At 38.2% G+C, this 26,207-nt stretch overlaps 1 protein-coding gene across 1 annotated transcript in view; it reads left to right on the top strand.

Annotated features, from left to right (window-relative positions):
• COMMD10 (COMM domain containing 10) overlaps positions 1–13,285 on the top strand; it is a 100,971-nt gene extending 87,686 nt beyond the window's left edge. Inside the window, exons 6-7 of the mRNA XM_054285482.1 lie at positions 12,022–12,081; positions 12,713–13,285. Of these exons, the coding sequence (XP_054141457.1) occupies positions 12,022–12,081; positions 12,713–12,751 (99 nt within the window). The 3' untranslated portion in view covers positions 12,752–13,285. The remainder of the gene's footprint in view (positions 1–12,021; positions 12,082–12,712) is intronic.
• The last annotated feature ends 12,922 nt before the right edge of the window (positions 13,286–26,207 follow it).

Raw genomic sequence — 26,207 nt, 5'->3', positions numbered from 1 at the left:
TGCTCTTTATGGATATTTTACTCTCTCTTTAAAGTTTCAGAGTTATTGAACTTTGTGCTGGAATTCTTTAACCAGACTCCAGTTGCAGCACTTTCAAACTGCTGGTGATAAACAAACAGGAGGTCAGTAAGTCTTCATATCCCAAGACTTTACTATTCAACAGCCTTGTCTCTTGTGAACTTCATTGGCCTCCTACCAAGTTATCTAGATCATCTTTCTGGCTACTCTCACTGCTTATCAGTCAGTATCTATTGAAATTACTTGTGCATCCAGATCTACATCTAATATATGTAGATCCAGTGGCCATCTAAAATATGTAGTTTCCAGCTTTTAGGGATTTTGTTTGGATCAGCTCCCTCTGAGAATTATTTGGAGAAATTGAATGGTCATGAATGGGTTGAAATTGTATTCCTTGTCAGTTCTTCAGGTAAGGGACGGTTATTATTTGTTGCCAAACATGGTTCTTTGTTATGAGGTGAACTCCCTAAGCAGGTAAGATCTCTAATATTTAACAGAATAAACTAAAATATCCTGTCACAGAGATACATTTTAATGCTGCAATTGTTAAAAATAGGTGTATAGATTTGAGACAGTTTAAAGAGATGGGCAGTCTGAAATGAGTAACTTCCTCCTTGATTCCAACTAATCCCTTCCCACCAGTAATGAATGAGATAACCAATGGATGTAAGTGAAAAAAATAACAGTTTAGTAACAAACAAAGTGGCAACAGGCAAGAATAAAAAAGGTGACAGTAAATAACGGCTAGACAGCCAACTGCTGCAAACTCACCATCAGCTGGAAATGCCCTTCCTGATACTGTGCCAGCAGGGACAGCCTCGGGCTTGTAGGACCGAGGGACGAGACAGCAACAGATCCATGCCAGAAGGCAGAGCTCTCGGGGCAGGTGCAGCAGCACATGGAGATCTGGGGGCTCCCCAGGCCCGGTGCCCTCGCCCAGAGGCCCAGCAGGGCGGGGGGCACTCGGTGTTCCCTGTCCCCTCTGGCCCGGGACACTCGGTGTTCCCTGTCCCTGCTGTCCTGGGTCACTCCGTGTTCCCTGTCCCCTCTGGCCCGGGACACTCGGTGTTCCCTGTCCCTGCTGTCCTGGGTCACTCCGTGTTCCCTGTCCCCTCTGGCCCGGGACACTCGGTGTTCCCTGTCCCTGCTGTCCTGGGTCACTCCGTGTTCCCTGTCCCCTCTGGCCCGAGACACTTGGTGTTCCCTGTCCCTGCTGTCTTGGGACTCTCGGTGTTCCGTGTCCCCTCTGGCCCGGGGGGAGGTTTTTTCCAACCTTAATGATGTGTGATTCTGAGAAATTAGTATTTGCAAACTGACCTGTAACATCTTGCTATTCCATTTTTCCTTTTGAAGAACTCCTATTGTTACAGGGCTTGCAAGGGTTTTTCAGGGTGAAGAAAGAGATGAGAATGTTGACCTCATGTTCAGAAGGTTTGATTTATTATTTTATTATATATATACATTATTACTATACTAAAAGAAATAGAAGGAAAGATCTCAGAATGCTAGCAAGCTAAGAATAGAAAAGGAATGAAATAACAAAGGAGCTCTCTCTGATTCTGTCCCAGAGAGAGCTAGGTCCTTGATTGGCCCTTAATTGTACACATCCAACATGGGCCAATCACAGATGCACCTGTTGCATTCCACAGCAGCAGATAACCAGTGTTTACATTCTTTTTCTGGGGCCTCAGCTTCCCAGAAGGAAAAATCCTAAAGAAAGGATTTTTATGAAAAGATGTCTGTGACACTCCAATGTTAAAAAGACAAAAAAAGCCATTAAGTTTAGTTTAAATATTAATTTCATGTCTATCTTTGTGAAAAGATTACACTGCGTATACTTTTTATTGCTTGCTTTACCATTTTAGTTTCGCATCATGCAGTGTTGTCTTGGAAGAGAAAAATGTAATTAATTGGGAGCTAAATGGGTTCATTTTGAGAGAGAAGCATAAAAAGTGTCTTGGTTTTGATACTTACTGAAACCATTGCAGCCAACCTAAGTACTGGATTGTGCTCCTGCTATCTGTAAAATAATCTGAATCTAGTACTATATTCCTTCATATTACTTACTGTCTTTTAAAGCAACCTGTATGATTCAATAGCACACAGACTTGAAAATAAAAAGGGCTTTGATACCCTCTTTCGAGTTGCTTATGTTAGCCAAAATTTGTTGTTTTCTTTCCTGAAAGGATATTACTTACACACTTATGTTCATGGTCTGGCTTTGAAGAAAATGGGGGGTGAGAGATCTTATTTCATCTTTGGTATATGTGAAAACACACAGAACTTGTACTTTCAGTCCTTAGCGCTTTGTTCAGTTTTCAGTAAGCAGTGAGAATTCACACCACTCCACTGCATCAAGCTTTAAATAATTTGTCAGCCAAAGCAGTAAAGGAAAATCACTGAAATTCCACTGTCTGAAGTCCAAAATAGTTAATTTTGTGTCATTAGAATGTGTGTAACCTTCAGTGACAAATGAGAAAGTTGTTTCTGGATTGCTTTTTAGTATAGTGGTTGTTTCCACATTCTTACTAATTTTGTGGAGCCATAATGAGAAGATCACATAATCTATTAGTAATTCTTGTAAAAAGGCAAAGCTTTTTTGTCTCATTTGACAAACTTTGGTTTTAATAACCTCTTCCAGTTTTGCACTGTGGTCTGTTGTCTGAGAAATGTTGGTGTTTACTTGGTCAGGCTAGTGGTGTAATGTAGTTTTTTTCACATCAGTGAGACATCTGACATCAGTGTGTCCTTGATACAAACAGATAGCTCTGGTTCAAGGCTTTGCTGGGTTGCTTATGGCAAGGAAGAGATACCAGCACTTATTTGTAGATTATGAGCATTGTAGCAAAAGCTGTAGATATATTACAACCCTTAGAATACAGTAGAAATAGTAAGTAGGAGACGTCCTCATAAAATTAAGTAAATTTTTAAAAGGATAAAATATGTATTACTTTACAAACAGCCTTATTCCGTAGGAATTTTGCCTTTGATTCTGCTGGGGACTAGACTGCTAGTTAACATCCCTCATTCCTGCATGACTTCCCTGTCTTTCAGCAGCTGAGATTTGTGTGCAAGTCCCCAGCTGCTAGCTGCTGGAATTATTTGCCTGCTGGAGATCAAAAACATACTTGCTGACAGCCACTAGCATCCCTTTAGCACAGAAAAAAACAGCCCCAAACATTTTATCTTTGCTGATCTGCCTAACAAAATCCAAATTTGTGATACTTCGAGTGACCCATTTCAAACAAAAAAACCTAATTTACAGATTATCTAATCTCAACATTTTGTGAATATTTAAACAGATTTTTGAAAGGAGTTTTCACATCAGTTACATTGATTTCATGTGGGTCTGAGCTTCCTTAGATCTTTCCCCTCACTGCTGGTATCTTTTATCCAGCAGCTTTTCTTGTGCCTCAGTAGAAACAATAGGTACTTTCAGGTATTCCAGCGATGAAGGTTCTTTGTGGTAAAACAATACAGCATTGCAGTTTCTTACTGAATCAAGTAGGCTCAGAAGGTCATAATTCAAAAAGATGCCAGCTTCCTCCATTCCTAAATGGAGGTATAAATCCTTCTTAAAATGTTAATCATCTGCAGGGTATCACCATATAATATTTCTGTCAGATCTGTAGCTCTAGATGTGGACACAGATGATAGCAACCCAGGTTTCTTCTCTGGACAGAGGAGGTTTGGTGTGGCTTTTTGACAAGAACAAAGGGGTGGTTTGGATGACAGTTTGAGTTTCCTCTAAATCCAGCTTCAGACCCAGCATTAGATGTGTAACTGATTAGAACATAAAGTGTTTGTAACTCCAGGTTAATTACATCTGCTGCAAGCAAGCTGTGTGAAAAGCTCTTTAAAACACTCAGTGCATGGTGCTGAGCTGCTCTTCTTGCTAATAGAGGGTTTTGACCATTGTATATCAAGATGCAAAGAGTTTTCAGTCTGCCTTTGGTGCTGTAAGTTGAGCTTCGCTGTTCTAAGATAACCAAGGTGCATTGTTTGCCATTTAAGCCTCATAATCTTGCGGGATGACAATACTAGGCACTTAATATTTATACTCAGTTTTGTTGGTTTCCTAGAATTTGATCATTTTCTGATCACAATAATGAAAATATTTCCCAACTATAGCTACATGACATCTTTTTAATGTGGCATCAAATCAAAATGGCATCAGCGTGGTCAAATCTGGTGATCATGTGAGGTCAGAAAAGCTTGAAAGCATTTCTACTGCCAGCATGATGCTTTCCATTTCTTCAGCAGAAGTTATCTGTGAATACAATAATAAGAAGAAAAGTGAATTCCTTATCATTTGAGGTGAATGTAAGACTGTTGTGTCAGTTTTGATGTGAGCTATCTTTAGAATGGAAATATGAACTCATTGGTCTTCATGGCTTTGAAGACTTATACATGCTACCCCAGTGGAAATAAAAGAAACACAGAATCACAACTGCCTGGTTTTCCTTGCAGAGTTCCTGAACTTAATTTTTTAAATGTCGTAAGTTCTGTGACAAGTGAAGTGTACCAAAATGGGAAAGATAATAATTTAATTTCTTCTGAGGAATAAAACCACTTATCACAGTATAGCTCTGATTAAACAAGAAAGTTGTATTTTGATAGTTACAGACAGTATAAGCAGTATGCAACAATTAGGGTGTGTGTGATTTCTCGTGAACTCTTTTTTCCAAACTTTATACAGTGAAATTTAATAGGGAGAAAGCCTATTTGGGTGGATTTTGGAGTTGGGTTGGGGTTTTTTGTTGTTTGTTTTTTTTTTTTTTGGTTTGTTGTTTTGTTTTGTTTTGTTTTTTGTTTTTTGGGGTTTTTTTGTTTGTTTGGTTTTGGGTTTCCTTTTTAAATTTTTAGTAAGATTGCTTCTTCAGAGGGCTTTCTGCAGTATTTGGAGTGCAGTAGAATTTGCAAAATTAGATGAGAGATGAAACAGGAAGATAATAATTATTGGAACATGTGTTCCTCAGATTAGTCTGTGACATTCTTAGTAATTGTGGCAGCCTTTCAGTGAATGAAGCAATTTTTAAATGCATGTTTTGTTGGATATAAGGTTTTTGGAAATTATGCATGCTTTGCTATTGAATCCTGAAAATACAACAACATTCATGTGGATGGAGGCTCGTTGCTCATAGTGACTGAATCCATATGGAGTCTAGTGAGGAATCAGTCAGGAGCTTGTACAGTGTGCATAGTTATCTTCAAAGAAGGAAAGGGCATGTGAAGGTAAATACAAATACAGAACTGACATAAAGCAAGTCGCCTTTCAACAGATCTCCTATGAGCCATTTTCCATACCTGCAACATACAGGGAAGTATCGATATAAAAGACATGCTTTTAAGTGATAGGCATACACTGATACACATCTACCACCCATTTCTCCAAAAAGCATGTTTGCTTACTGTGATGTTTTTCTAAAAGTGTATTTAACATAATCTGCAGAGAAGTGTGAACCCTCATCTCTAGATTTCTGGTTTTTAAAAGTTTTCCATGCAAAAGTATTATTGAAAGGCCAACCAATATAATGATGGTACTTACAGGAATGTAAATTCCTAGGAACATTTTGCTTGGATACAGCTATTGGAAGAAAAGGCTTTTCAATCTCTCTTTTCTTTAGCAAGATGGTATTTACTCTGACACAATGTACTGAGGTGAAAACTGTAGTTTTGGGGTTTTTTTCTCAGATAATTCTCTCAGTTTTAAAAGCATTTTTCTTACCTACTGTGGAAAAGGGACCTGTCTCCCTCTAATGCTCTGTGATCCTCCCAGCCTGTGTGGTCTTTTTAGGAGTTGTGTCCCATTTCCTGTCCATAGTTTTGCACCAGTTAATTCAGCCAGCAATGGGTATTTTTGTAAGGATGGAGAGGAACAGGAGTAATGAAAATGGTAGTGACTGACAATTCTTACTGCAGTTTGGGAGTATGTCAGGTGTTCTGTAGGTGATCAAATGCCTGCAGAATCTGTTGCTTTACTACCAGATTGGACAATAAATTCATTCTTGCCGTCTTCCATGCAAACATGTTTAAATGATCCTGAATCTGCTGGAGTGAGATTCAAGATTTATCTGTATGTATCTCCATAAATTCCAGTAACACGTTGGTTAGATCTCAGGAATCAACACAGGATTTGGTTAGGATGCTTGCATATATGTTGCAAAGAGAGGGAAGTATATCTTTAGTATGATGCAGATCATGATCTCCCTGAATCCACAAGGAATTTGAGTTTCTTAAGCTTACATGAAAAAGAAATGCAACTTTGAAAGGTAGAACGCAGTATGTTTATGAGTTCATTTATGAGATGTTAATATGTTGGTCAGGAAGCGTGGGTTAGTATCTTACATTTTATAACAGTTACACACCAAAACTTGAAGTGCATGTAATTTGGTAATAAAACATGATTTTTTTTCTCTACAAAAATAGTAATTTGGTATTGCAAATGGAGATAAGCTTTGAAAAAGAATGAAGTTTGAAGGTTACATTTTTTGATGATGTGAAAGAAGTTTAATTAGGAATATATTAGTCTGTATTTAACTCCCAGTGTTTTGCTGAATCCCTGAGCTGAATTACATTCATCTACAGCTGTAAGAATATGAAGAAGTTTTAATTACTGTCTCTTATATGCAGAGAGTTAACAAACAGGTGTGCTTCTAAGAAATGCTGGTCTGTTTTAATGCATATGCTCTTCTTAAAATTGATCTTCCTGACCAAGCCACAGAAACTTTTTGATAAATTCTGTGAGATATAAGTAGAAAAAGTTGTAAGTGCCTAGGTGAATGCACAGTTCTCTGGGACCCAAGCAAGTTTAAAGGAAGTCTGAATTAATGTAGCACAAAAATTGATAGGTCCAGAGGGAAATGCACACTAGTAAGAATCAACTGGGGTCTGTTTAGGAATGAATCTTAATTTGTCCATACACTGATTAGCTTAGTTATCCATATAATTCTGTTATATCTGAGATTTTAAGGATATCTAATAGGAATAAATTGGAGAATGGATAGCAAATGTGAAAATATTCTTCTCTCAGACCAAATGGAGATGTGGCTAAAGACAGTATTAAAGGTAATATTAGAATATGAGGACTGGGATGTATGTTATTTCACTTAGTTACTATTAAAAAGCTTTGCTGAATATGCTCTTATTTTTTACACATGCTCAGTCACATAACATTATCATTATCAGCAGACACTTCGCTTATAAATATATAATTCAGCTTATACCTCCGTTTGCTTCAAAATACTTGGCATTTATTTTTTAACATCATTGAAGTAGTTATAGCTTTGCAGTTGAGAACAGTAGTAGCTGTGTTTTTGTGTTCAAGACAGCTTTAAACCAGAGGTTTGGCTTTAGTTTATAACTTCTAGAGCATTACTTTATGCTTACACATGGGGTTGGGGACTTAAAAGTGTGGAATCGTTGTGTAGTATGTAAGGTTGCAAAACTCTGTCATTAGTAAAAAGGCTTTTTTCAGTAGCACATTATGAATATCTAAACCCCTAAAAGCAAAACCCAATCCTTTGTTTATGACCCGAAATTTGCCTCTGCTTTCTAAAGTATTTTAAGGAGGCAGTTTTTGCTTGGTTTCCACAGAAATGTTTTGCAGCAAGAAGGTATTAAGGATTAAAATAGTTAGCCAAGATAATGGGAAGTTGGAGACTCTTACATATCCTGTATATTTGTATCTTCATCATTTTATGCTGATGATCATGTTCAGCTAAAAAATTGTCTGTTTGGTGGTGGTTGTAAGCTAAGTATATATTAAAAGACTGTGGCTATTTTGTAGAATTAGCCAGACATTCAGAATGGCTGTTTTGCTTAGGATAACATATTAATATTGACTGGGAATACAAAGGTTTTATCTTCATTTTCTTCTCATTTCTCTTTTCTCTTTCCTGCCCCCCTTCCACCCACAAAGGAAATTTGGTTTTAGAGACTGATGAAGACGTTATGTTTTTTAAAATAATAGCAGACAGTAAGTGAGAAGATACTTAAGGGGAGAAAACAACCCTAATCAGTTAAGCTTATTAGAATTTCACGGTTCTCAGGAGGCTGTGAGTTGTAAATTGATACAACCCTGGGGTGACAGAAGAGGTGGAATTAAATCAGATTTCATCTAGATGTATGAAGGCAAAATGGCACTAAAATCTAATTTTTACACTTAAAATACATTCACTAGTGATACATGTCCAAACATGTTAAACCACACATTTCAGAAAGCTTATTACCATATTCCTTGCAGTGAATTCAGAGTGATGTAAAGATTTTTCTTGGTGACAGTTGCAATTCACATATACCTTTCCAGTAGTAAATGCAGTGCTTTGTCATGTTTTACAGTAGATGAACACATTGAAGAGCAACTTTATTTAGCTAATGTGCTGTACATACTCTTTAGCTACACTTACTGAGCGTATTGCTCCAGTGCAGTCCCTGCCATCCTTCATGGACATTGTGTCAGACAAAAAGCCTGTCTCCTTGTTTTCAAAGCAGCCCAAAGAATGAACGTTTGGTACTTTAGAGATTTCTTTGTCTTCATAAGAATATCACGTTCAGCTATGTTTATCTGATGCTATGAAACTGTCACACTCAAGCCTAAAATTCTTAAAAGCAGGAGCTAGGAGTTAACACTGGCACAGCAGAAAAATTTGGGATGTAACTAGAAAAACTGTTGGATTGACAAGGTGTGACAATGGGAATAAATTCAGTTTGGTTTTCTGGTTGCTCAGTATAGTTTTCTTTCACATGAAGATGATAAAAAGAAAGAGAAAATGAGATGCCAGAAATGAGGGGGAGAGTAGTGTGAAGGTGAGGGATGGGAAGATATTTATAAGGAAAGAGGAAAAAAGAATGATACACTTGATAAAAAAAAGACTTTAGACATCCAGCAAATTGCTGTTTTCTTATTTACGTCTGGGAAAAACATACTAGATCAGAGGCAACATCTGAAAACTTGTATGTGCAGATAAAAGAAGTCTGCTTAACTGTACTTTTCATAAATAGGTTGAGGCTTTGTCTGCACACAGTGACATTTAATTAAGTAGGTAAGCTGAAAGCGATTTTTTTCATCCTGTGTTTAGTTACAGTTGAAATATTATTGGGGTTTTTAGTTTTGTATGCTTATCTGAGTAAAATTTCATTAAGTATATTAGGAATTTGCCTGTTCTGGGGGGTTTAGCAGTAATCTGTCTAAACAGTAATTTTTAAGACAATTTTACTGAGTAATTGAAGATCTGGGTGGTAACCTAGTCTTGTGGTGCACAGTTTTAATTGCACTTGTTTATATTCACACAGAATAAAGCAAATAAGTAAATAATGGAAATCTCAGCTAAAAATGGGGGGCCATCAGCCAACTGAGAAATACGGGTTTTTTTTAGGGATCTAGTTATGATACAACATTTTTGTGATTTGTAATAGGAACTCCTGACCACATAATAATGATAATTTGTCACCATCCTTAGTGGACTCATGCTAGTGAAAAATTTAATGTAGTAATATAACATTTTTAACTGGTGTCATACATCTGTATGGTTTATTTTGTACACTACTCTCTGTTAAAGTGGTATAGTAGATATGCCAGGTTTTTAGACATACAAACAAATGTGTTTTTGCACATGATTAAGTGCAGATAAACAACATATTTCATTCAAGATTGTTACACCTCTCTCCCATTGACACTGCTACTCCCACCCCAGAACAGAAACATACCTGGCGTGGCATGCTTTCTTTTAGATCTCCACAGACATTTGCCTGACACAATCCAACATACATTTTGTCCTAGTTATCAGAGTATGACTGTTAAATAATTATGGGAAGAGAGATCTCATCCTTTTCATAAAGCAGAGTGCATTTTTTAATAAATTGTAAAGAGTATCTGAATTAAAAGGTCTGCACTTTTTTTCACTTGCATACTTTATCTTCTAACTAACAGTAACTAATGTAGGTAGAAAATATGAAAGACAAGCAGTGAGAGAGAGAAAGAGAATTGATTGTGCTTGCTGATTTGAAGAAGTACCAGAAGATGCCCATCTTGAATGAGACACTGAGATTGGAGAAATGCAATCAGATGGTCAGAGGTCTTTCTCTGCCCCTCTCTGGCGGCATTGCAAAACTATCACATCAAAATGCAGCAGACTTCCAGAAATCATTCAAGAAATTATCCTAGCTATTAATTGTGACTGATAAACTTAAAAGATATCTTGTATCTTCCTTTTGCTGAACCTCATCTTTGCAGTTCTGATTTCTTCCATTCTGTCACTAAAATCCTTCTAGGAAGGCAAACGGCAAGCAAACATCCCAGCTGAAATGGTAGATGCCTTTGCTATTAACGTATCTTTCTTCTTTCCTCTACCCGCTTTCTCTTCTGAAAAAACCCTTGTTTGCTTTCTTTTTTTGTTTCTTAGCTGTTAGAAAGCCTTTAAAAATGCTTTTACTTCCCCTGTCATGGCATTATGCTCTTTGGAGGGAGGATCAGCTGGAGTCATGGCAAAGAAAACTGCTGTCCTGGTAGTTTTATTTTGTATTCACCATACGATTCACAGTATTGCATTGTTCCTTCCCAGAGGGGGAAGATTGGTCTCTCATGCAAATCACTGGTCCTTTTCTAGGCTTTTGTAGCCGTCCTGAAATTGTTGGAAGGGATCTTTCTTTCTGCAGAGTGAGAAGGAGGAATTGCACCAGACAGGCTGGCCCCAGTTATTTTATCTCTTTCCTGTGTCTCTTACAGCTCCTTTTGAGGAGCAGGCACCAGGCAGTACCTATACTGTGTTCCCAGGGCTTCTGCTGGTCTTGTGCACTTGGTACGCCAAATTCAGTGACATTATTTGGCATAACTTGAGACTTGCATTGCTTTGAGTACACAGAATCTGGCCCTCAGCCTTGTCTGTATGCAAAAGTGTCCTTGCTCATTTAAGCTGAGTGGATAAACAAGTGTTTTTCTATTGACCCAAGTGGTACATGAAGTTGCTACCAGTTAAAGAAACGTGGTGTGTATGCATTATTTCAGCTGATAATATTTTGTGAGTATTTTGTGAATCCAGAGATTCAGCTTTCACAGAGCCTCATTATTGTTCATGGTAGTGCAGCTTTTATCCTCAGGAATGCCTCTAACCCTTGAAAAGTCTAAGAAAAACAAAGATAATGTGCAGAAATAGAAATTTACTTTTAAATAAATAAAGGCACAAAGTGAAGTAGAAGGAATAAGGCTAGGAACTGTGTGGTTAGATCTGCAGTGTGATTGAAGGTAGCAGGCTCCAAGCAAGTTAAGCAGGACAGAAGTTTTAATTCAACCCCCATCTTCACAGACATCAGCACATGCATGCAGAGGATTATTACCACCATCTGTTTTATCTACAGCAGTTTTCATCAGTTGTGTTATTTTGTGGGTTTTTTAAGTGCTTAAGCACTGCTTTGAAGCCATTGTGTTAATTGTTAACTTTGGCTGAATCTGCATGGATGCCTATAGCAGTGTCAGCATGCTAAAATTGGAACTGTTGGATTAATGAATGAAAGTATCAGCTCTGTGCCTGTGCAGTACATTAATAACTGTGCCAGTTCAATCAAATACACTACTGACTTTGTCACTGTGAAAAGTATTTACCAGATCTTAGGTGGACTGCTGAGAAAGATGAATGTAATCTTTCATTTTAGTCTGACTTAAAAATAAGGTAACTAAATTCTTCACGTAGATTATTTTGTTACTGTTCTTCACAGGAGGAGAATAGATATACTGATAGATTTGAATTCTTCACTTAAATGAAATATACATGTATGAGGAACATTGTAGTGAATAGAAGGAAACTAAGGGTTATCTTTCATATAGCTTAATCTCATATTCTGATTTACTGGAGTTAATGTTGAAAAGAGAAAAGAGAAATGAAGAAAAGAGAAGGAAAAGAGAAAAGAAAAGAGAAAAAAGAAGAGAAAGGAAAGGAAAAAGAAAAAGAAAAAGAGTATGCTTAATCCTTAATTTTTTTAAAATTGTTTTTTCTTTCTTCTTTACAGAACCTGAAGAAGGTGTTTGTAGAATTTAGCCATCAGGAGCTATTTGAGTTCTACAACAAGGTCTGTAGATTTTACAATATTATAATTTTCTTTGTGAACACCTTATGCTGCTCAGCAGGAAGTGTTGCCTATATGAATTAAATAGAATAAAACTGGAAAGAATCCAGGATCCAACTTTAAATTAAGGCTGTTGGATTCCTTTGATGACATAAACCATTTTCAATAGGAGCCTGTGCATTCACCTTTGGAATAGGCAGGGCTTGGGTCACTGTAAGCATACCTGGCAGTTGGATCAGGAGCAGTAGCTGATGATGGCAGTGGAGATCTCTCTGGAAACAGCATCTTCATGTTACATCTTCAGTCAAGATGGCGGGCTCGTAATCCAATCAAAATGAACTCTTATTTTTTTTGCTTGTTATTATGCATTGGAAATTCAGAGGAAAACATCTGTGCATGCTAAAGAGGTAGTATTTAGACAACTGTTTCTTTAAAATTTGAATATTTAAACTGCAGCAATGAATTCTAATAGCTTCATGTAAAAACAAATATTCATGAGTACAGGATTTTTATATTGGTATGCAAATATATTTGGTATGTGTAGTTGAAGATATTGGTTATTTCTGTTTGCATGTTTCTAAACAACCCTTTATGAGTGGAGGTTTTTTCCTCTCTTTTTCTTTCCTTTAAATAGCTGGAAACTATACAAGCACAGCTGGATTCCCTTACGTGATGTTTTTGAAGACTTATTTCTCCATCATGCTCCTGCCACCTCATTATTTTGAATTGAAGATAGATTGCCAAGCTGCATTTCCTGAAGGATTCAGCGGGTTGCTTCTTGTAAAATTATATGGCTTATCTGCTTTTCCGACCAGTGCCATAAGCCAAGAGTCTTTGTCAAGGGTCTGAAGATTCTAATGGACTTTCTCTTATTTGCTTAGCAGCTGTGGAAAATGCCTTCTTTACTTACAGTGGGGAAACACCTTGCCCAGACCCTCCTCCCCCGGCCCCCTTCCTCCCCACCTCCCCAAAGAATGCTACCCTGCTTCAGGAATATTTTTTTCATTCTGTGTGTTACTTGATTCTGGTAGAAATTTGCATGTTAGTGCGAGTGACCAGGAAAAAAACCCTCTTTTGTAGACATAAATGTAGAAGTTATAAGAAAGTACACAGCTAATAAAATCTCTATCCTTTTAAAATAATATTCACACAATTGATAATGCTTCTTGCAGATTTGTCAAAATAAATTCAGAATTTTGAAAGTTTATTTTGGGGCTAGTCAAATTTCATTTCTCTGTCTTTATTCTATTTTAGTTTGGTGGGGTTTTTTTTTCTTTGAAATAATCAACAATATCTCTGTTTTCAGTGTTTACTCTTGACACTGAAAATAAACATGGTTCTTGGCACTGCATGCCCACTAACAAATGTAAGAAGTGCGATGTATAACTGAGGGGAGAAATCTCAGATTATAAAACAAAAAAATACTGAAATGATCTGACAGATTTCTGAAAGCTATGTTGATCCTTCCTCATGCTCTTTTTACCACCAGCATTTTTACATTGAACAGGAAAAATTGAAGTATAGTGATTAACGGCCAACTTAGTCATACTTTCACCCATTAGTTCCAGATGATTCATGAGCAGCAGGAGAAAGGTGAAAGTCATCTTAGTTCTTGTTTCTTGACAATTTGTATATGACTCCGGGCTCTGGGCTTATAGAAGGCAAGAGGAAATTTGCCTGTTCAGAAATGTAATTTTTTTTCCTTCCTGGTGCTTACTTCAGGGATGGTTAATACCCCACCAGACAGTTTCCTTCTTTGCTCATGACTGTAGGTATAATTATAACCAAAATGTATGTTTTGAATAGCTGGTTTCTCCTGAATAGTTTAGGTCCTCCTGTACCAGATTTCCTGCTTTGTTGCTTTTTTGTGCCTTTTTGTTGCTTTGTTGTTAGGGATTGTGCTGTCAACTCTAGAATACTGTAAGGTTTGCACAAGCTGTCTGAGCTGAAATAAGTTCAGACGATAACAGCCTATGTGTGAGTGAAGGGCACTGGAGAGAGAACACACACTTACTTACCATAGTCCTTAGCTCTTTAAGGAAGTGCCAAATGATACTTTACTGCTCTGGTACAGTAACACTGTTACTGTAGAAAGAGAAGAAAGTCACCTGGAAGAAGTGAGTCAACGTTGCCCAGCAGAGTGCCCTCAGCTTTCCACTATAGCGTGTGAGGCTGGCTGCCAAAATCACATCTTGTCATAAGCCCCTGGCACGTGTGCCATATTGTCTGGAGATACAGATGTCACCTCCTAGGTGTGGTTGTTCAACAAGAGCTTGGCAGCTTGCTCATCTCACCCGTGCATAGACTGGTGCATGTCTGCAGCTGGACACATCCTCACCATTGCCTCTGCTTGCTGACAGTAGCAGTGCTTTGTAGTTAATGCAGCTGAGGGAATCCCCTTCTGCATGACATGTCTTCTCTACCAGTCCTGTGGCACAGTATACTTTGTGCAAGAATACTGCTCTTGAGCCTTTTCACTGAGTGTTCAGAGCTTATGTTCTGGAAATCAGGTCTAAAGAAAGTTCAGACCTTCCTGTGTAGATACAGGACATGCTAAGGCAGTTGTGTTAGGGGTTTAAGTTATCTTTGTGGATGTAGGCAGTGATTGATGAATCCTGGAGGAGGAGGTGAAGGCTGGACTAGTTTGAGAGCAAGAGCCATGGACAAATCAGCAGGCATATCTTAGAAAAAGAAGTCAGGGTCAGAAGAAATGGAGCACAAGAGAAACAAAGGAGAAGGTAGAGAAATGGATATTCCCAAGGATGGAATTTGGGTGTTGGAAAATACCAGGAAGAGAGCAGAAACATTGGAAAATATGACAAAAGTATATATACAAAGAAAATATTAAGCAGAGGGGGAGATAACCTTATAGTAGAGTGAGAGTAGGGGAATCAGAGTAAACCAGAATTAGCTATGGAAACTAGCCAGTTGTATAACTGCATCTAGTATTTCAAACTAACCCAGAAGTGCCAACCTTGGTGCAAAGCTGACCAAGATCATTATCCAAGATGGGATAATGAAATATAGATTTTAAATCTAGCTTTAATAGTAAATATTTAAAAAATTATAAAACTATGTTGAAAGGGATGAAAACGCCTAAGACTGCAATAATTTTGTAAAATACAATTAATGTTTTTCCTTGCTTGCAGATGACTGAAAAGATTTACAATTTCTTTACAGTGTCCGCCTTTTATTTTTTACTAATGTACTGAATTCTTAGTGTCAAAAGCTTTATTGTAAGAAGTACAATGGTTACCTTTAGTCAGGGACTGCTGAGAAATAAACATTTAGTTGAAAAAGACTTTTCTGTATGTAGCGGGAAGCTTTGGGGTTGTACATTGGTACAGAGCGAGGACATAACCTGTACCATCTTAGAGAAGAACACTGCCACTTAAATTTAGGTGCCACTGACTAAGGAGAGAAAATTGGCTAACTGAGAAAGAGCAGAAGACTTTGGGGGTTTTGTTAGGTCTTGCAGAAAAAAAAGCTTTTATCCTGGTTGCTTCTCTCTGGGTGTGAGTGAACCTGGAGCGGGGAAGATTATTCTTCTCCTGAGACAAGCTGTCTCTGCTTGGTTTGTATACAGTCCTGGTGTCACACAAGTGTCAGTGAACAAGAGGAAAAACAAGCACTGGCACAGACTGGGTCCTGCGTGGATAGATCTGCCTGAAGCAGGGACTCAACCCAGTGCCTTAGGGGTGGCAGAAAGAAAATCTCTTCTGGGAGGAAGGCGGCATGTAGACTACACGGAATGACCATACCAGGCTGGTGTGAGAGCCTAGACAGATGTGTGCATTCTGGAGGTGTTCAAGCTGTGGTTATGGGTACTGGTGAAAAACAGAACACTTAAGTCTCAGGGCTGTTTTGAATGGCCCCGAGAAGAATTTTGAAATTGTTTATTGCAGAAAACAAAAGGGATGCTTTTTCCATGTTCAGGATCCTAGCGTACTGGCCTGTAATATCTCTTGGACATGATCCAGATTTGAAATTACCAAGGCTTCACATAGTGTTGAAGAGGATATTTGCAGAGATTTATTGAACTCTAAAACTGGAAATTGGAATGAGTAAGAATTACTAAATCTTATTTCAGATCTTCCAGTGCATTTAAAAAACATTTGATTCATCTTTGTTCAGACATTAAAGACAGTATTTTCTGTGACTGTGCTTCTTTCAAAACTATAATGTCAAAATCTGCCTCAAATGGACTGTTGACAAAAGAAGAAAATCTTTTGATTCAGGTGTAACAAGCATCAGTAATATTTTGACGTGAAGATTTGGAGTTGTGGACCTAAGGGAAAGCCAGTTCTCAAACTGCCTCAAAAACACCAAATTACTGGTGAAGAGCAACCACTTGTACATCACTGAGAAGAACCAACACTAACGGCATGTTAATGCCTGTTGAGTACAAATGCATTAGATTATCTTTGTCCAGTTCAAACTTGGAGATGTAATTCCTGTTTTTTAAGCAAATACAAAATGTCTGTAAATTTTTGCATTTTATTTTTGTTGAAGTAAAATACATAGTTAGACAAATATACCTTTGCTGTCTCAAATTTTGACTGTGAAACCTATTTTGGCTCTCCAGAGGATGAGCCAAATGAGCTTTCAAATTCTCCTTTAATTTCTGGGTTTGCTGACACATAAATTTTGAGTTATGACCTGCAGCTTCATTTCTACAGTCTGGTTTTAAGGGCTGTGAAGTCTTGTTCTTTCAGAGCGTGAAGAATTTATGGACATGCTAAAATTCTTAACCTTGGTCAAAGGAAGAAAAGTGGTTATTGTTATAAAATAGCATAAGCTCCCCTTCGCACTTGTTTGTATTCTCATACTCTTGATTCCAGCATCATCAGTAACATTTCATTGCTTGGCTGCATTGGCATATCGTATCTTCAAAGATTATGAATTCTCTCTTTTCCATAATACATTATGGTAAAATAATGACAAAGCTTAGTAATGTTTGCTGACCAGTGAATAAGTATCATAGCACTTTGTGTTATAAGCCTTTGTAGCTTATTTGACCAATGAAAATGAGTAACATTTTGAGCTACTGTGTGGAAGTTCCTTTTCTATGGAGCAGATATGAATAACAGTGGTTTTGAGTAGGTGTGTGAACCACATTGCTGCTGACTGGTACGCTATTGATGGTGTCTCATTAAGATAAACTAGTAAGATACTTTTATCTGCAATTGCATAAGTTCATTTCTGATTTCCATAGAAATTAATCAGTTTCGTTGGATCTTCCCTTGGCCTCCTTAATTGTTGATCAGACTGAATTATATGCTGTGATTTTAACTGAAATAAAGTGTTTAGACCATCCCTTCAACCCCTCATTATTTTGTTTCTCAAGAGATAAAAACTACTGGTCTGTTACAAATCAGATAGTGTTCATCTGTGTTCAGCTATGCATCCAGGAACCACTTGCCCCTCTCACTTAGAGGAGTAGTCTTTTTTCTGTTGAGGTCAAAATATATTTCATGGTTATCCAATGTTTTTTCTCTGATTATTGAAATCATAGGTAGGCAATTTGGAGACCTACACATGCTGGAAGCATAAATGTCTTGACCAGCTGTTCTAATAAGATTATTACATTTTTAGAGCACTTTTAACTTGTCATCAGTGTTAAAAATTAATTGCCCCTTTATAGTAATATAAAACATACATTCAAGAAAATGTGAATGCAGATAGCACGTGCCTCTGAGATGGCTGTGCAGGTCCACAGAGGCTGGCACAGGCAGCTGTGGAGTGGTAGGTCTGCACTGGACTCACTGAAGTGGCATGTGAGCTCTTTTGGAATTCACCCTCTGGTCATTCAGGACAAGGGAAAGCGAGGAGGAAGCAGCGCTCCCTGTACAGTGCTAACAAGATTCCTCACATCTGCACTGTGTTGGAAGGATCATCCCACCAGGGTTAATGCGAAGAGCTCCACATACAGGTGAGCCACCTTTTTTTCATTTAGTTCCCATCCATGGTTTCAGTAGGTAGGGCGGCTCTTCAATAAATTGTATTTCATGGACAGCATGAGAACACTGTGCTTTTTCTGTCATGCGCTTCTCTGTTTTTCTGCTTCCAGGGTTAAAAAATGTTTCTTTGTAAAAAAAAGGAAAAACCAGTCTGATTTAAGAAATTATGCAGTTAATTATGTAGTAGCATTTAAAATATTGCTTTCTTGTTTTTGTTTCTAATTTCAAAGTGTTTGTCATAGCCAGTATCCTTGTTGGTCCTTGTTGGCAGCAGAGAATGAATCTCAGTGAGGGCAGTGAAGCCCAGGGACTGAGGAAAGGACCATGTCTCCTGTTCCTTGTACTCCTCCATGTTGATCCCTGTGGGGCAGCTCAGGCTTTTCCTTTGTTTTCACCTCAGACTGCCTGTTAGCTGAGCAGTTGCTACCTCTTGCCTGGATAATAGTGCATCAGGAAAACGTCAGAGATGATGACTGCATTGGAAAAAAACTTAAGTCAGACTACATGTTGTTAGCTTAGCTCTTTATTTTGGAAGGGATAAGAATGTTTTCTTCATGCAAGCTGCAGTTCTGCCCAGGTCTCCTCCCTGTAAGGGAAGAGTACTGCTTCGCACATCAGATGAATCCCTGATACCTCTGTCAGGAGCTACGCCTTGTGATGGTAGATCTCCACCATCTTCTTCTCTTCTAATTCCTAGCAAATTCTTGCTACTTCTAGCTCATACACAACCTGGAGAGAGGCACCACAGGCCTCAAGAACAGAAAAGGATCTTTTTCTTTCTTCATCTGTGCTCCCAAGAGGATCCCTACTCCTCTCTCAGGCTAGTGTTCAGTACAGTTCCAGGTAGTATCCTCCCTACAAGCTTTTGTTGAGGTTTTCTCATCACTCCAAATTTGAAACTCACTTTGAGAAAGGTCCAGAAAAGATCTGTATGAGAAGAGAAGTCAAACAAGACCAGCCTTTCAGGATATTCCATTTCAGGGGTATTATTCACTATTTGGCTATTTCTGGAACAAGCTCTGTGTTCAGCTAATCAATGATAAAATTTATTCTTTGCAGCCAAACTGCCTATTTGAATAAAATTACTATTGTTTCCCCACATCATCCTTATGAATTGCAACAAGCTAAAATATCCTTGGAATTGGATTTAGGGCAACAGAAATGAAGGGCATCAGATAAATGTAGAAAAAATATATAAGTGTGAACTGATACCTTTGGAGCTGTGTTCACTCACTGTCTGACAGGATGAATGGCAGTGATCCCAGTTTCTTAGGTAATCTGATACTAGATATAATAAAAAAGCCTAGTTAAAATAGATATAAAGAGGCAAAAAGGACATAAACAAGCAAAGCAGACAGTGTTCACAGGAGTTCTTGGATGAGGCAAGAGACAAGAATGTTGACTCCATGTTCAGAAGGCTTGATTTGTTATTTTATGATATATATATTACATTATAACTATACTAAAAAGAATAGAAGGAAAGGTTTCCTCTCAGAAACTAGCTGAGCTAAGAATAGATAAGAATGAATAACAAAGATCTGTGGCTCGGACTGAGAGTCCAAGCTAACTGGTGTGTGGTTGGCCATTAATTGTAAACATTCAAGATGGCCCAATCACAAACACACTTGATGCATTCCACAGCAGCAAATAACCATTATTTGCATCTTGTTGCTGAAACTTCTCATCTTCAGCAGGAAAAGTCCTAAGAAAGGATTTTCACAAAAAGATGTCTGCGACACAGAGTCCCCTTTAAGCAAGAGAACATAGTATGTCACTGAGGATGCTTGAAGTGAGAAGTTTTCTCAGGTCTTGCTTGGGGCAGCACAGACTGTGTGCAATCCTCATTGCAGTACCCAGTAAGTGACTTGGAGTGCTTTTAATGTCCTCCTGCAACTGAGCTGCCTCTTCTCATATCCTGTCAAATGTCACCCCTGCATCTTCCCATTAAAATCTGTTTGGCAGCCTACTGATTGATTCCTTTGGGTCTGTAGTGAGAAGAAGGACATTCTGGGCAACCTTCTGTATGTCAGGACAGAGGATACAAGGTCCTGAATTACCTCCAGCACTACTGGGCACTACTGCTCTTAACTGCTTCTCCAAACAGCACGGAAATGGGAATGCAAAGTATCTCAAGTAAATTTAGTGTCTACCTGTCTGAACGAGCTGTGTTTGCTAGGGTTGATAGACAAGGTTTTGGGTGAGTGAGTGTCTCTCTCAGCACTGAAGTTGATAAGTTTTAAGATCCACCTTCTGTCTGAGAACAGAGAAGTTTTAAATTAATATTTAGTTGAAATGCTCAATATGAAAGAGAAGCCAAAGGTGGAGCTTATTCTGCTGCCTGGAGCAAAGTTCATGCTTTAACTACTATGTTAGATGAATAAAATCCACCCTTGAGTTCCTTTCAGATGGGCCTGGATATGAATGTGTAAAATTTTCTGAGCAAGAGGTCGTATCCCTGTGGTATAATGATTTCAGCATGTTGGAGGAAAGGAAATCTCCTATTAATCAACCTTATTCCAGTGTGCAAGGTCATAGAGCATGAACTTGGTACCTTATTCTGCGTTTCATAGCCCTGCCTAAATCAAACCCAGGCTGCAGACATGCCTGTACTTTTTACTTGCCAGAGTAGCCCCATTGTCATAAGTATCTTCAGTCAAGGGATTTAGGTGGTTTCAAATCAGACAGAGCATTCAGCTGCCACATTAGCCCACTTCTGCAGCCAGGGTGTTAGTCCTTGAAAATACAGCCCTTGAGAGTTCTGTCAGCCTCCAGATAAAGCAACCATATCTCTTGTATAAAAAGATACAAGGGATCTTCTTATCACTTGTATGAAGATCTACTCTACCTCTTGACTAACAATACATATGTGTGTGTGTGTATATGTATATATATATATATATATATATATGCACATATATTTGTACGCACATATCTTTACAGAAGATTTCTGATGACTTGTTGACCAGTCAAAGATGCTGCAGATTTCTTTGCATAATCTTTTCTCCTTATTTCTCCCTTTCTGCTTATATTTCTCCTGTATTTAAAAGCTGATTTTTTACCCGGTCTGGGAATACAGTGCAGCAGTAATCCCCGTGGTATATTGACATAAGGATGAAGAAGAACAGGGAAACACTACTGTGCCAGCTTGTAAGAGACTTTGTCTTCTAGGAAGAGCCTGCTTGGAGGGAAAAAAACCAAACCAAAACAAAACAAAAAACAAAACAAAAGTTAATGTTCATAGATTTAGATTTTCTTATTATACATGGAATGGTTGTCCATCCCTCTCCCCAGCTACAAGTCAGCTGAGATCTCACTGTTATGCATCATGTTAACAGCACATTACCTGAAAAATGCAGATACCTATCCATAGTCTCTAGTTTTTAATCCATCAGATTTCATGAACATGATCTCTGAGGACAGTTATAAGCCCCAATAATAAAAATTATGCATCCTGTGAAATCATGAACTGGAATTCTGGTTCTCCTTTGGATTTTGTGAAAACCTTCCTCCAAACTCAGTTTCTTCTTTGACCTCTTTGCTGCTGGATTCTATCTTTTACTGATTTTACCTTAGCTCACTGAGCTAACTGGTTCTGCTCACAACTTTCCCTACACTCTTTAAGTTGAAATTAATGTTTTGCCTTGTTCTTTCCCTATTTGCTGCATATGTGCTCTGTCAACTTTTCAAAAGAAGGGTCAGGAGTTGCCATTTTTCTGTCAACAGTCCTCTGCTGGTGTGCACTTTTGAAGGACTTAGTACAAATCTTAAAGTCAGTAAAAAATCATTCACAATTAGATTATACTGTATAAAATTGCACTGTTCATCACAGTGACACTCAAGGTCGCTGGTGATACGTGGGAGTGGTGAAATAAACCAGCTAAACAACTGCAAAGATCAGAAAACAGTAAAATACAGGGAAAGGAAAGGAAAGGAAAGGAAAGGAAAGGAAAGGAAAGGAAAGGAAAGGAAAGGAAAGGAAAGGAAAATTGGATATTTGGACACATGGGCCACGTAACAAATCCACCTTAATTAGATAATCAGTCCTCCTACAAAACTAATGTTTCCCTTGCTTCTTTAAGTGATTGTGTAAACTGTTACTCTATGGAAGTTTTGCTGCATTAGCAAGAAGATCTTTCTGTTATCTGTAAGTACAGTCTGTTTATTTGAGTACACAGTGGTTTTCAGTCACTTCATTGAGAAGTAAATAGGTCTGAAAATGTCTGAGACAATGTGGAATAGCCTTATAAATTCATTTTACTATCCATAAGGAATGATGGGAGCATTATGTTCAAAAGTGCAGAAAGTTGCAAACATTGATGCTTCAGAAATACCAGTATTAGAAACATATTTTTATAATCAGAAGAAAAAGGGCAGCATGGAACATAGTATGGCGAAAACCACTCAGAGTCTTGTCTCTGAGTCTGGTGAGATTTATGATCTGTGGTTCTGGCCCATGCATTTTTGCAATGCTGAAAAAGCAAACACAAGGTAATGGAAAACAATTATGAGTCATTCCTTTACTTCAGAGGTGATTAATGTGACACGGTCAAGTTAAATCCTCTGAAGAGACATCAGCTATGTTTTCCATTGGTGGGTTTTGTAAGCATGTGTTTGATACTCTTCCACAGGAGATTTTAATTTCCTGCTAAAATATATGGTTCATGATCAAAACCAAGGTATACATAAATACTAGCTTGTAAGTATCAGCTTGTAAGACTGATGGTTTTCTTATCAGCAAATGATAAGGACATCTTTAGTTTTATGACACAAACAACTCTGAAGTAAAGCATGCAGAAGTGAATTGAAATATTCTAATGGACTAGGCTGCAAAGGATCTAATAGCATCTCATCAGACCACCATATTCCTGGTCTGTGTGTACTTGCATTTAAAATCTGAAAATATTTGTTGTTCTAAGTGAAAGAAAGAGTGGCACTCAGAAACATAGGCAACAAAAAGGATGAGCTCAAAAAATACAGAGGCCCTTGGAAAGGCTGCCAAATAAAACTATCTAAAGCCCACATCCACAAAACTGGATTGTCACTTTGGGCTTGCAAGCATTATTGAGCACTGATCTGGCTCCCTGTGCATATTTGCAAACCTACTGGTGTCACTGCAGAGGGCACAAAGTTACATTTAGCCCCTCAGTAGTTTCCCTTGATGTGTGCACTTGATGTGTGTCACTTAAGGTATTAATCCAAGAGCTTAAAACTGTCTTTCATCCAGTTTGCCTCCAATTTCTAATGGGAAACATGTCCTAGGGTTGCTTTGCCACCACCCCCAGCACTTCAGTCCTAAAATGCCTCCATTCAGACTTTTGATTCCACTTCTGTGTGTGCTAAGTTAGCCCAGCTCTTCTATTGCTTTTCTCAGTTTCAGCAAATCCTTAGTTGGACCAACATCTTCTCTGGATAGGAGCTGAGCCCAGAGGTTCTCTCCGGTGTAACTGAGTCTAGTTTTGTGGCTCGGCTGGATGGAAGTGTTTTGCAGAAGTTATTTCAAATTTTGTCTACTCTTACCTGTCATCAGGATGTCAACTCTCAACTCACATCCCATTTCTGTGCTTAGAAAGGCAGAAGATTGGTTATATGAAACTCATTTTTGATGTATTGAGTGCAGTTGTATTCTAAGGTTACAAAATCAGGTGCTGTCCTACAACTCAAAGCTTGAAGTGAATGTGTTCCTTGGGATGTGAATGCCATCCAGGCAAAGTCTGTTCACTCCTTGTTTCCCTCCATTTCCTTAATATCAGAGACAGGTGAACTCAGGGCTGTGTACATCCACATACACAGATGTGTCTTGGTTCATTGTACTGCTGCAGAGGGATACATCTGTATTGAATTAACCATTTGCAGAAGTATTTAGCATTTTATGGTCAGTTTGTTCCTAGGAAAATATTGGAAAAGCTCAGTGATCTCAGGGTTTATCTGACACTTAATGAACAGTTTTTTGGACACAGTCATTTTGGCATTTGGAAATGGATGACTCATAATACATTTTTAGGGGCACTTCAGCAGCTTTTTCCCACTTTGCACTCTTCACTTTTCACAGTTCCTTTATTTTTTGCCTAGACTTCACCCATAGCTACCTATATCCATATTCACCATATGTGTAGTGCTTGAGTTTCAAAGGGTCAATGCTGTTCCATTCTGTGTGGCAAATAAGCTGTTGGTGGCACTTCAGGACTGGATTTAGGGTCTGGTGGCCCTGGAAAGGGGAGAGCTGAGCAAGCCAGTGGGGCTCAGCTCCTTCTGGCATTATTCTGCCACGTGGACTGCAGTACTGTGACTCCTGCTTAAACCCCTACTAAGAGCCTGTGTTTATTCTGCAGGTAAATTCCTTTTCCAAGTCAACATTTCTCAGATTGCTCTCTGACACCTACTTGTTGTTCTTCCCCATGGAGGGCTTCTGATACTAAAATTCTCTCCGTCAAGGCATACAATTTAGTACATGCTTTGCGTCAACCCTGAGTATATTGTGTCTTTGCTTTGTCTTGTTCTCACATTACTCACTAATAAAGATAGTTCTTATTTTCTATCAGAATTATTTTTCAGGAACACATAGTGTGACAAATCTCTGAGGATTAAATTCCTAGGTAGTGTTCCAAGGTTTCCTGGTCTCCTGGTTCTCTGTTGTAGATAAGGATCAACATGCGACTAAGATTTTTTCTCAGGTCCATGTTAATCTCAGCTCTTGGGCACTGTTTTCTTGCTTTGTGGGGAACGTGTGAAGTGGGTGAGTACATCCTCCTTTATTCACCCAGCTATTTCTCTTATCTGGTGTTTTTAGTATCCAGACAGTATAACTGGAGTTTTTTCCTATCTTCATTTCTCTTTTTTGTGGTTTTGTTTTGTTCTGTGGTGTGGGTTCTTGTTTCTGTGTGCAGCTTTTTCTTTTCTTCTCTGTTTGTTTGTTTGTTTGTTTGGGGTTTTTTTGCCAGCTTTTGGTATTACTATTTATGCAACCTTTATTCTTAACTTTGATCTGATATTTAGGAAGTTTGCTCTATTTTTGCAGGATCCCAAGCATCAGATGTTAGCCTGTACTTATTCCTCTAGTACTGCTCTGTTACACTGATGATCCACAGAGGAAGAATTGCTTTAAATGTGCTGCCCACTAAAGATAAAGATAGCTCTTAATTCACCTTTTCCCCGAGAGACATCTTCAGGCTGTGAAAACTTTTAGGAGAGATATAAAGTGATAGGGAGTTTCTCATACAAGAGAGGCCAAAGGCTGCTTGAACTAAAGCAAAGCACCATGGCATTTCAGTCCCAAAGATTTTTGCCTCTCCTTGCAAAGACCTGAAATGTAGTCAAAGGATGAAACTGAATCTTGAATTTATAGACACGTGGTTACTTACAACTTGCAGACAGAACTACAGAATATGGCCTTGCTGGTGAAATTTGAAGATAGCCAAGAAGCATCCCTCTGATGCAGTGTCCAAGAGGGATGGCTTTTTTGCTTCAGGAGTGTCTGAGAGTACTTTGGTGCTTCTGTCTTTTTCTGAAGGACAGATAGTTTGTTTTGCTCACCTAAATTGCTTTTTATATCTTTTCAAATTTATATGAATTCATAACCTTAGTCCTTGGGGTCTGTTGCTGATTTGGAGTTGGGACCAGGGTCAGAGGTGGGAGGATAGAGAAATTTTATTTGAGTGGAATTCATTTCACCACAAAGTGCTATCAAATTATTTATCAAGTGTCACATATATGAAGAGAAAAGAACTGTAGTGTTTCAGGGATCTGGCAATATCTAAGAGGGTGACAGAAAGGTAATAAATTTTACAGGGAGCTAAACTATTACAGAATCCTGTCTACTGCCTCTGTTAAGATCCATTCTAAAGGTATTACATCAGCTTAAATAGAGGGAGTACTTGCTCACATCCCCTGTTGGGTCTAGAAAGTTAAATGGTCAGCAGAGGCAGGGGACAGATAAAAAATTATTTGCTTCTTTGAATTCCACCAACCTTCATCTGTGAAGTTATCTTAATCCATAAGATAACTTCAGTTATCTTTAAAGTTGTAAAAACTTTAAAAAGTCAGTATGTGACAGTAGTGTCTAGTAATTTAAGTAAAAAAAGAAGAAGAGGATCTACTCCCTGACAGTAATAAAATTCACATACCAGGCAGTTTTTATTCTTTGATCCATAAAAGCCAGGTATTCAAAGTACA

Source organism: Melozone crissalis, unplaced genomic scaffold (genome assembly GCF_028551555.1).
Source record: "Melozone crissalis strain CALT ecotype California unplaced genomic scaffold, PUWL_Pcris_2 ptg000005l_1, whole genome shotgun sequence".
NCBI classification, from domain to species: Eukaryota; Metazoa; Chordata; class Aves; order Passeriformes; family Passerellidae; genus Melozone; species Melozone crissalis.
This window is presented reverse-complemented; position numbering and strand designations above follow the sequence as displayed.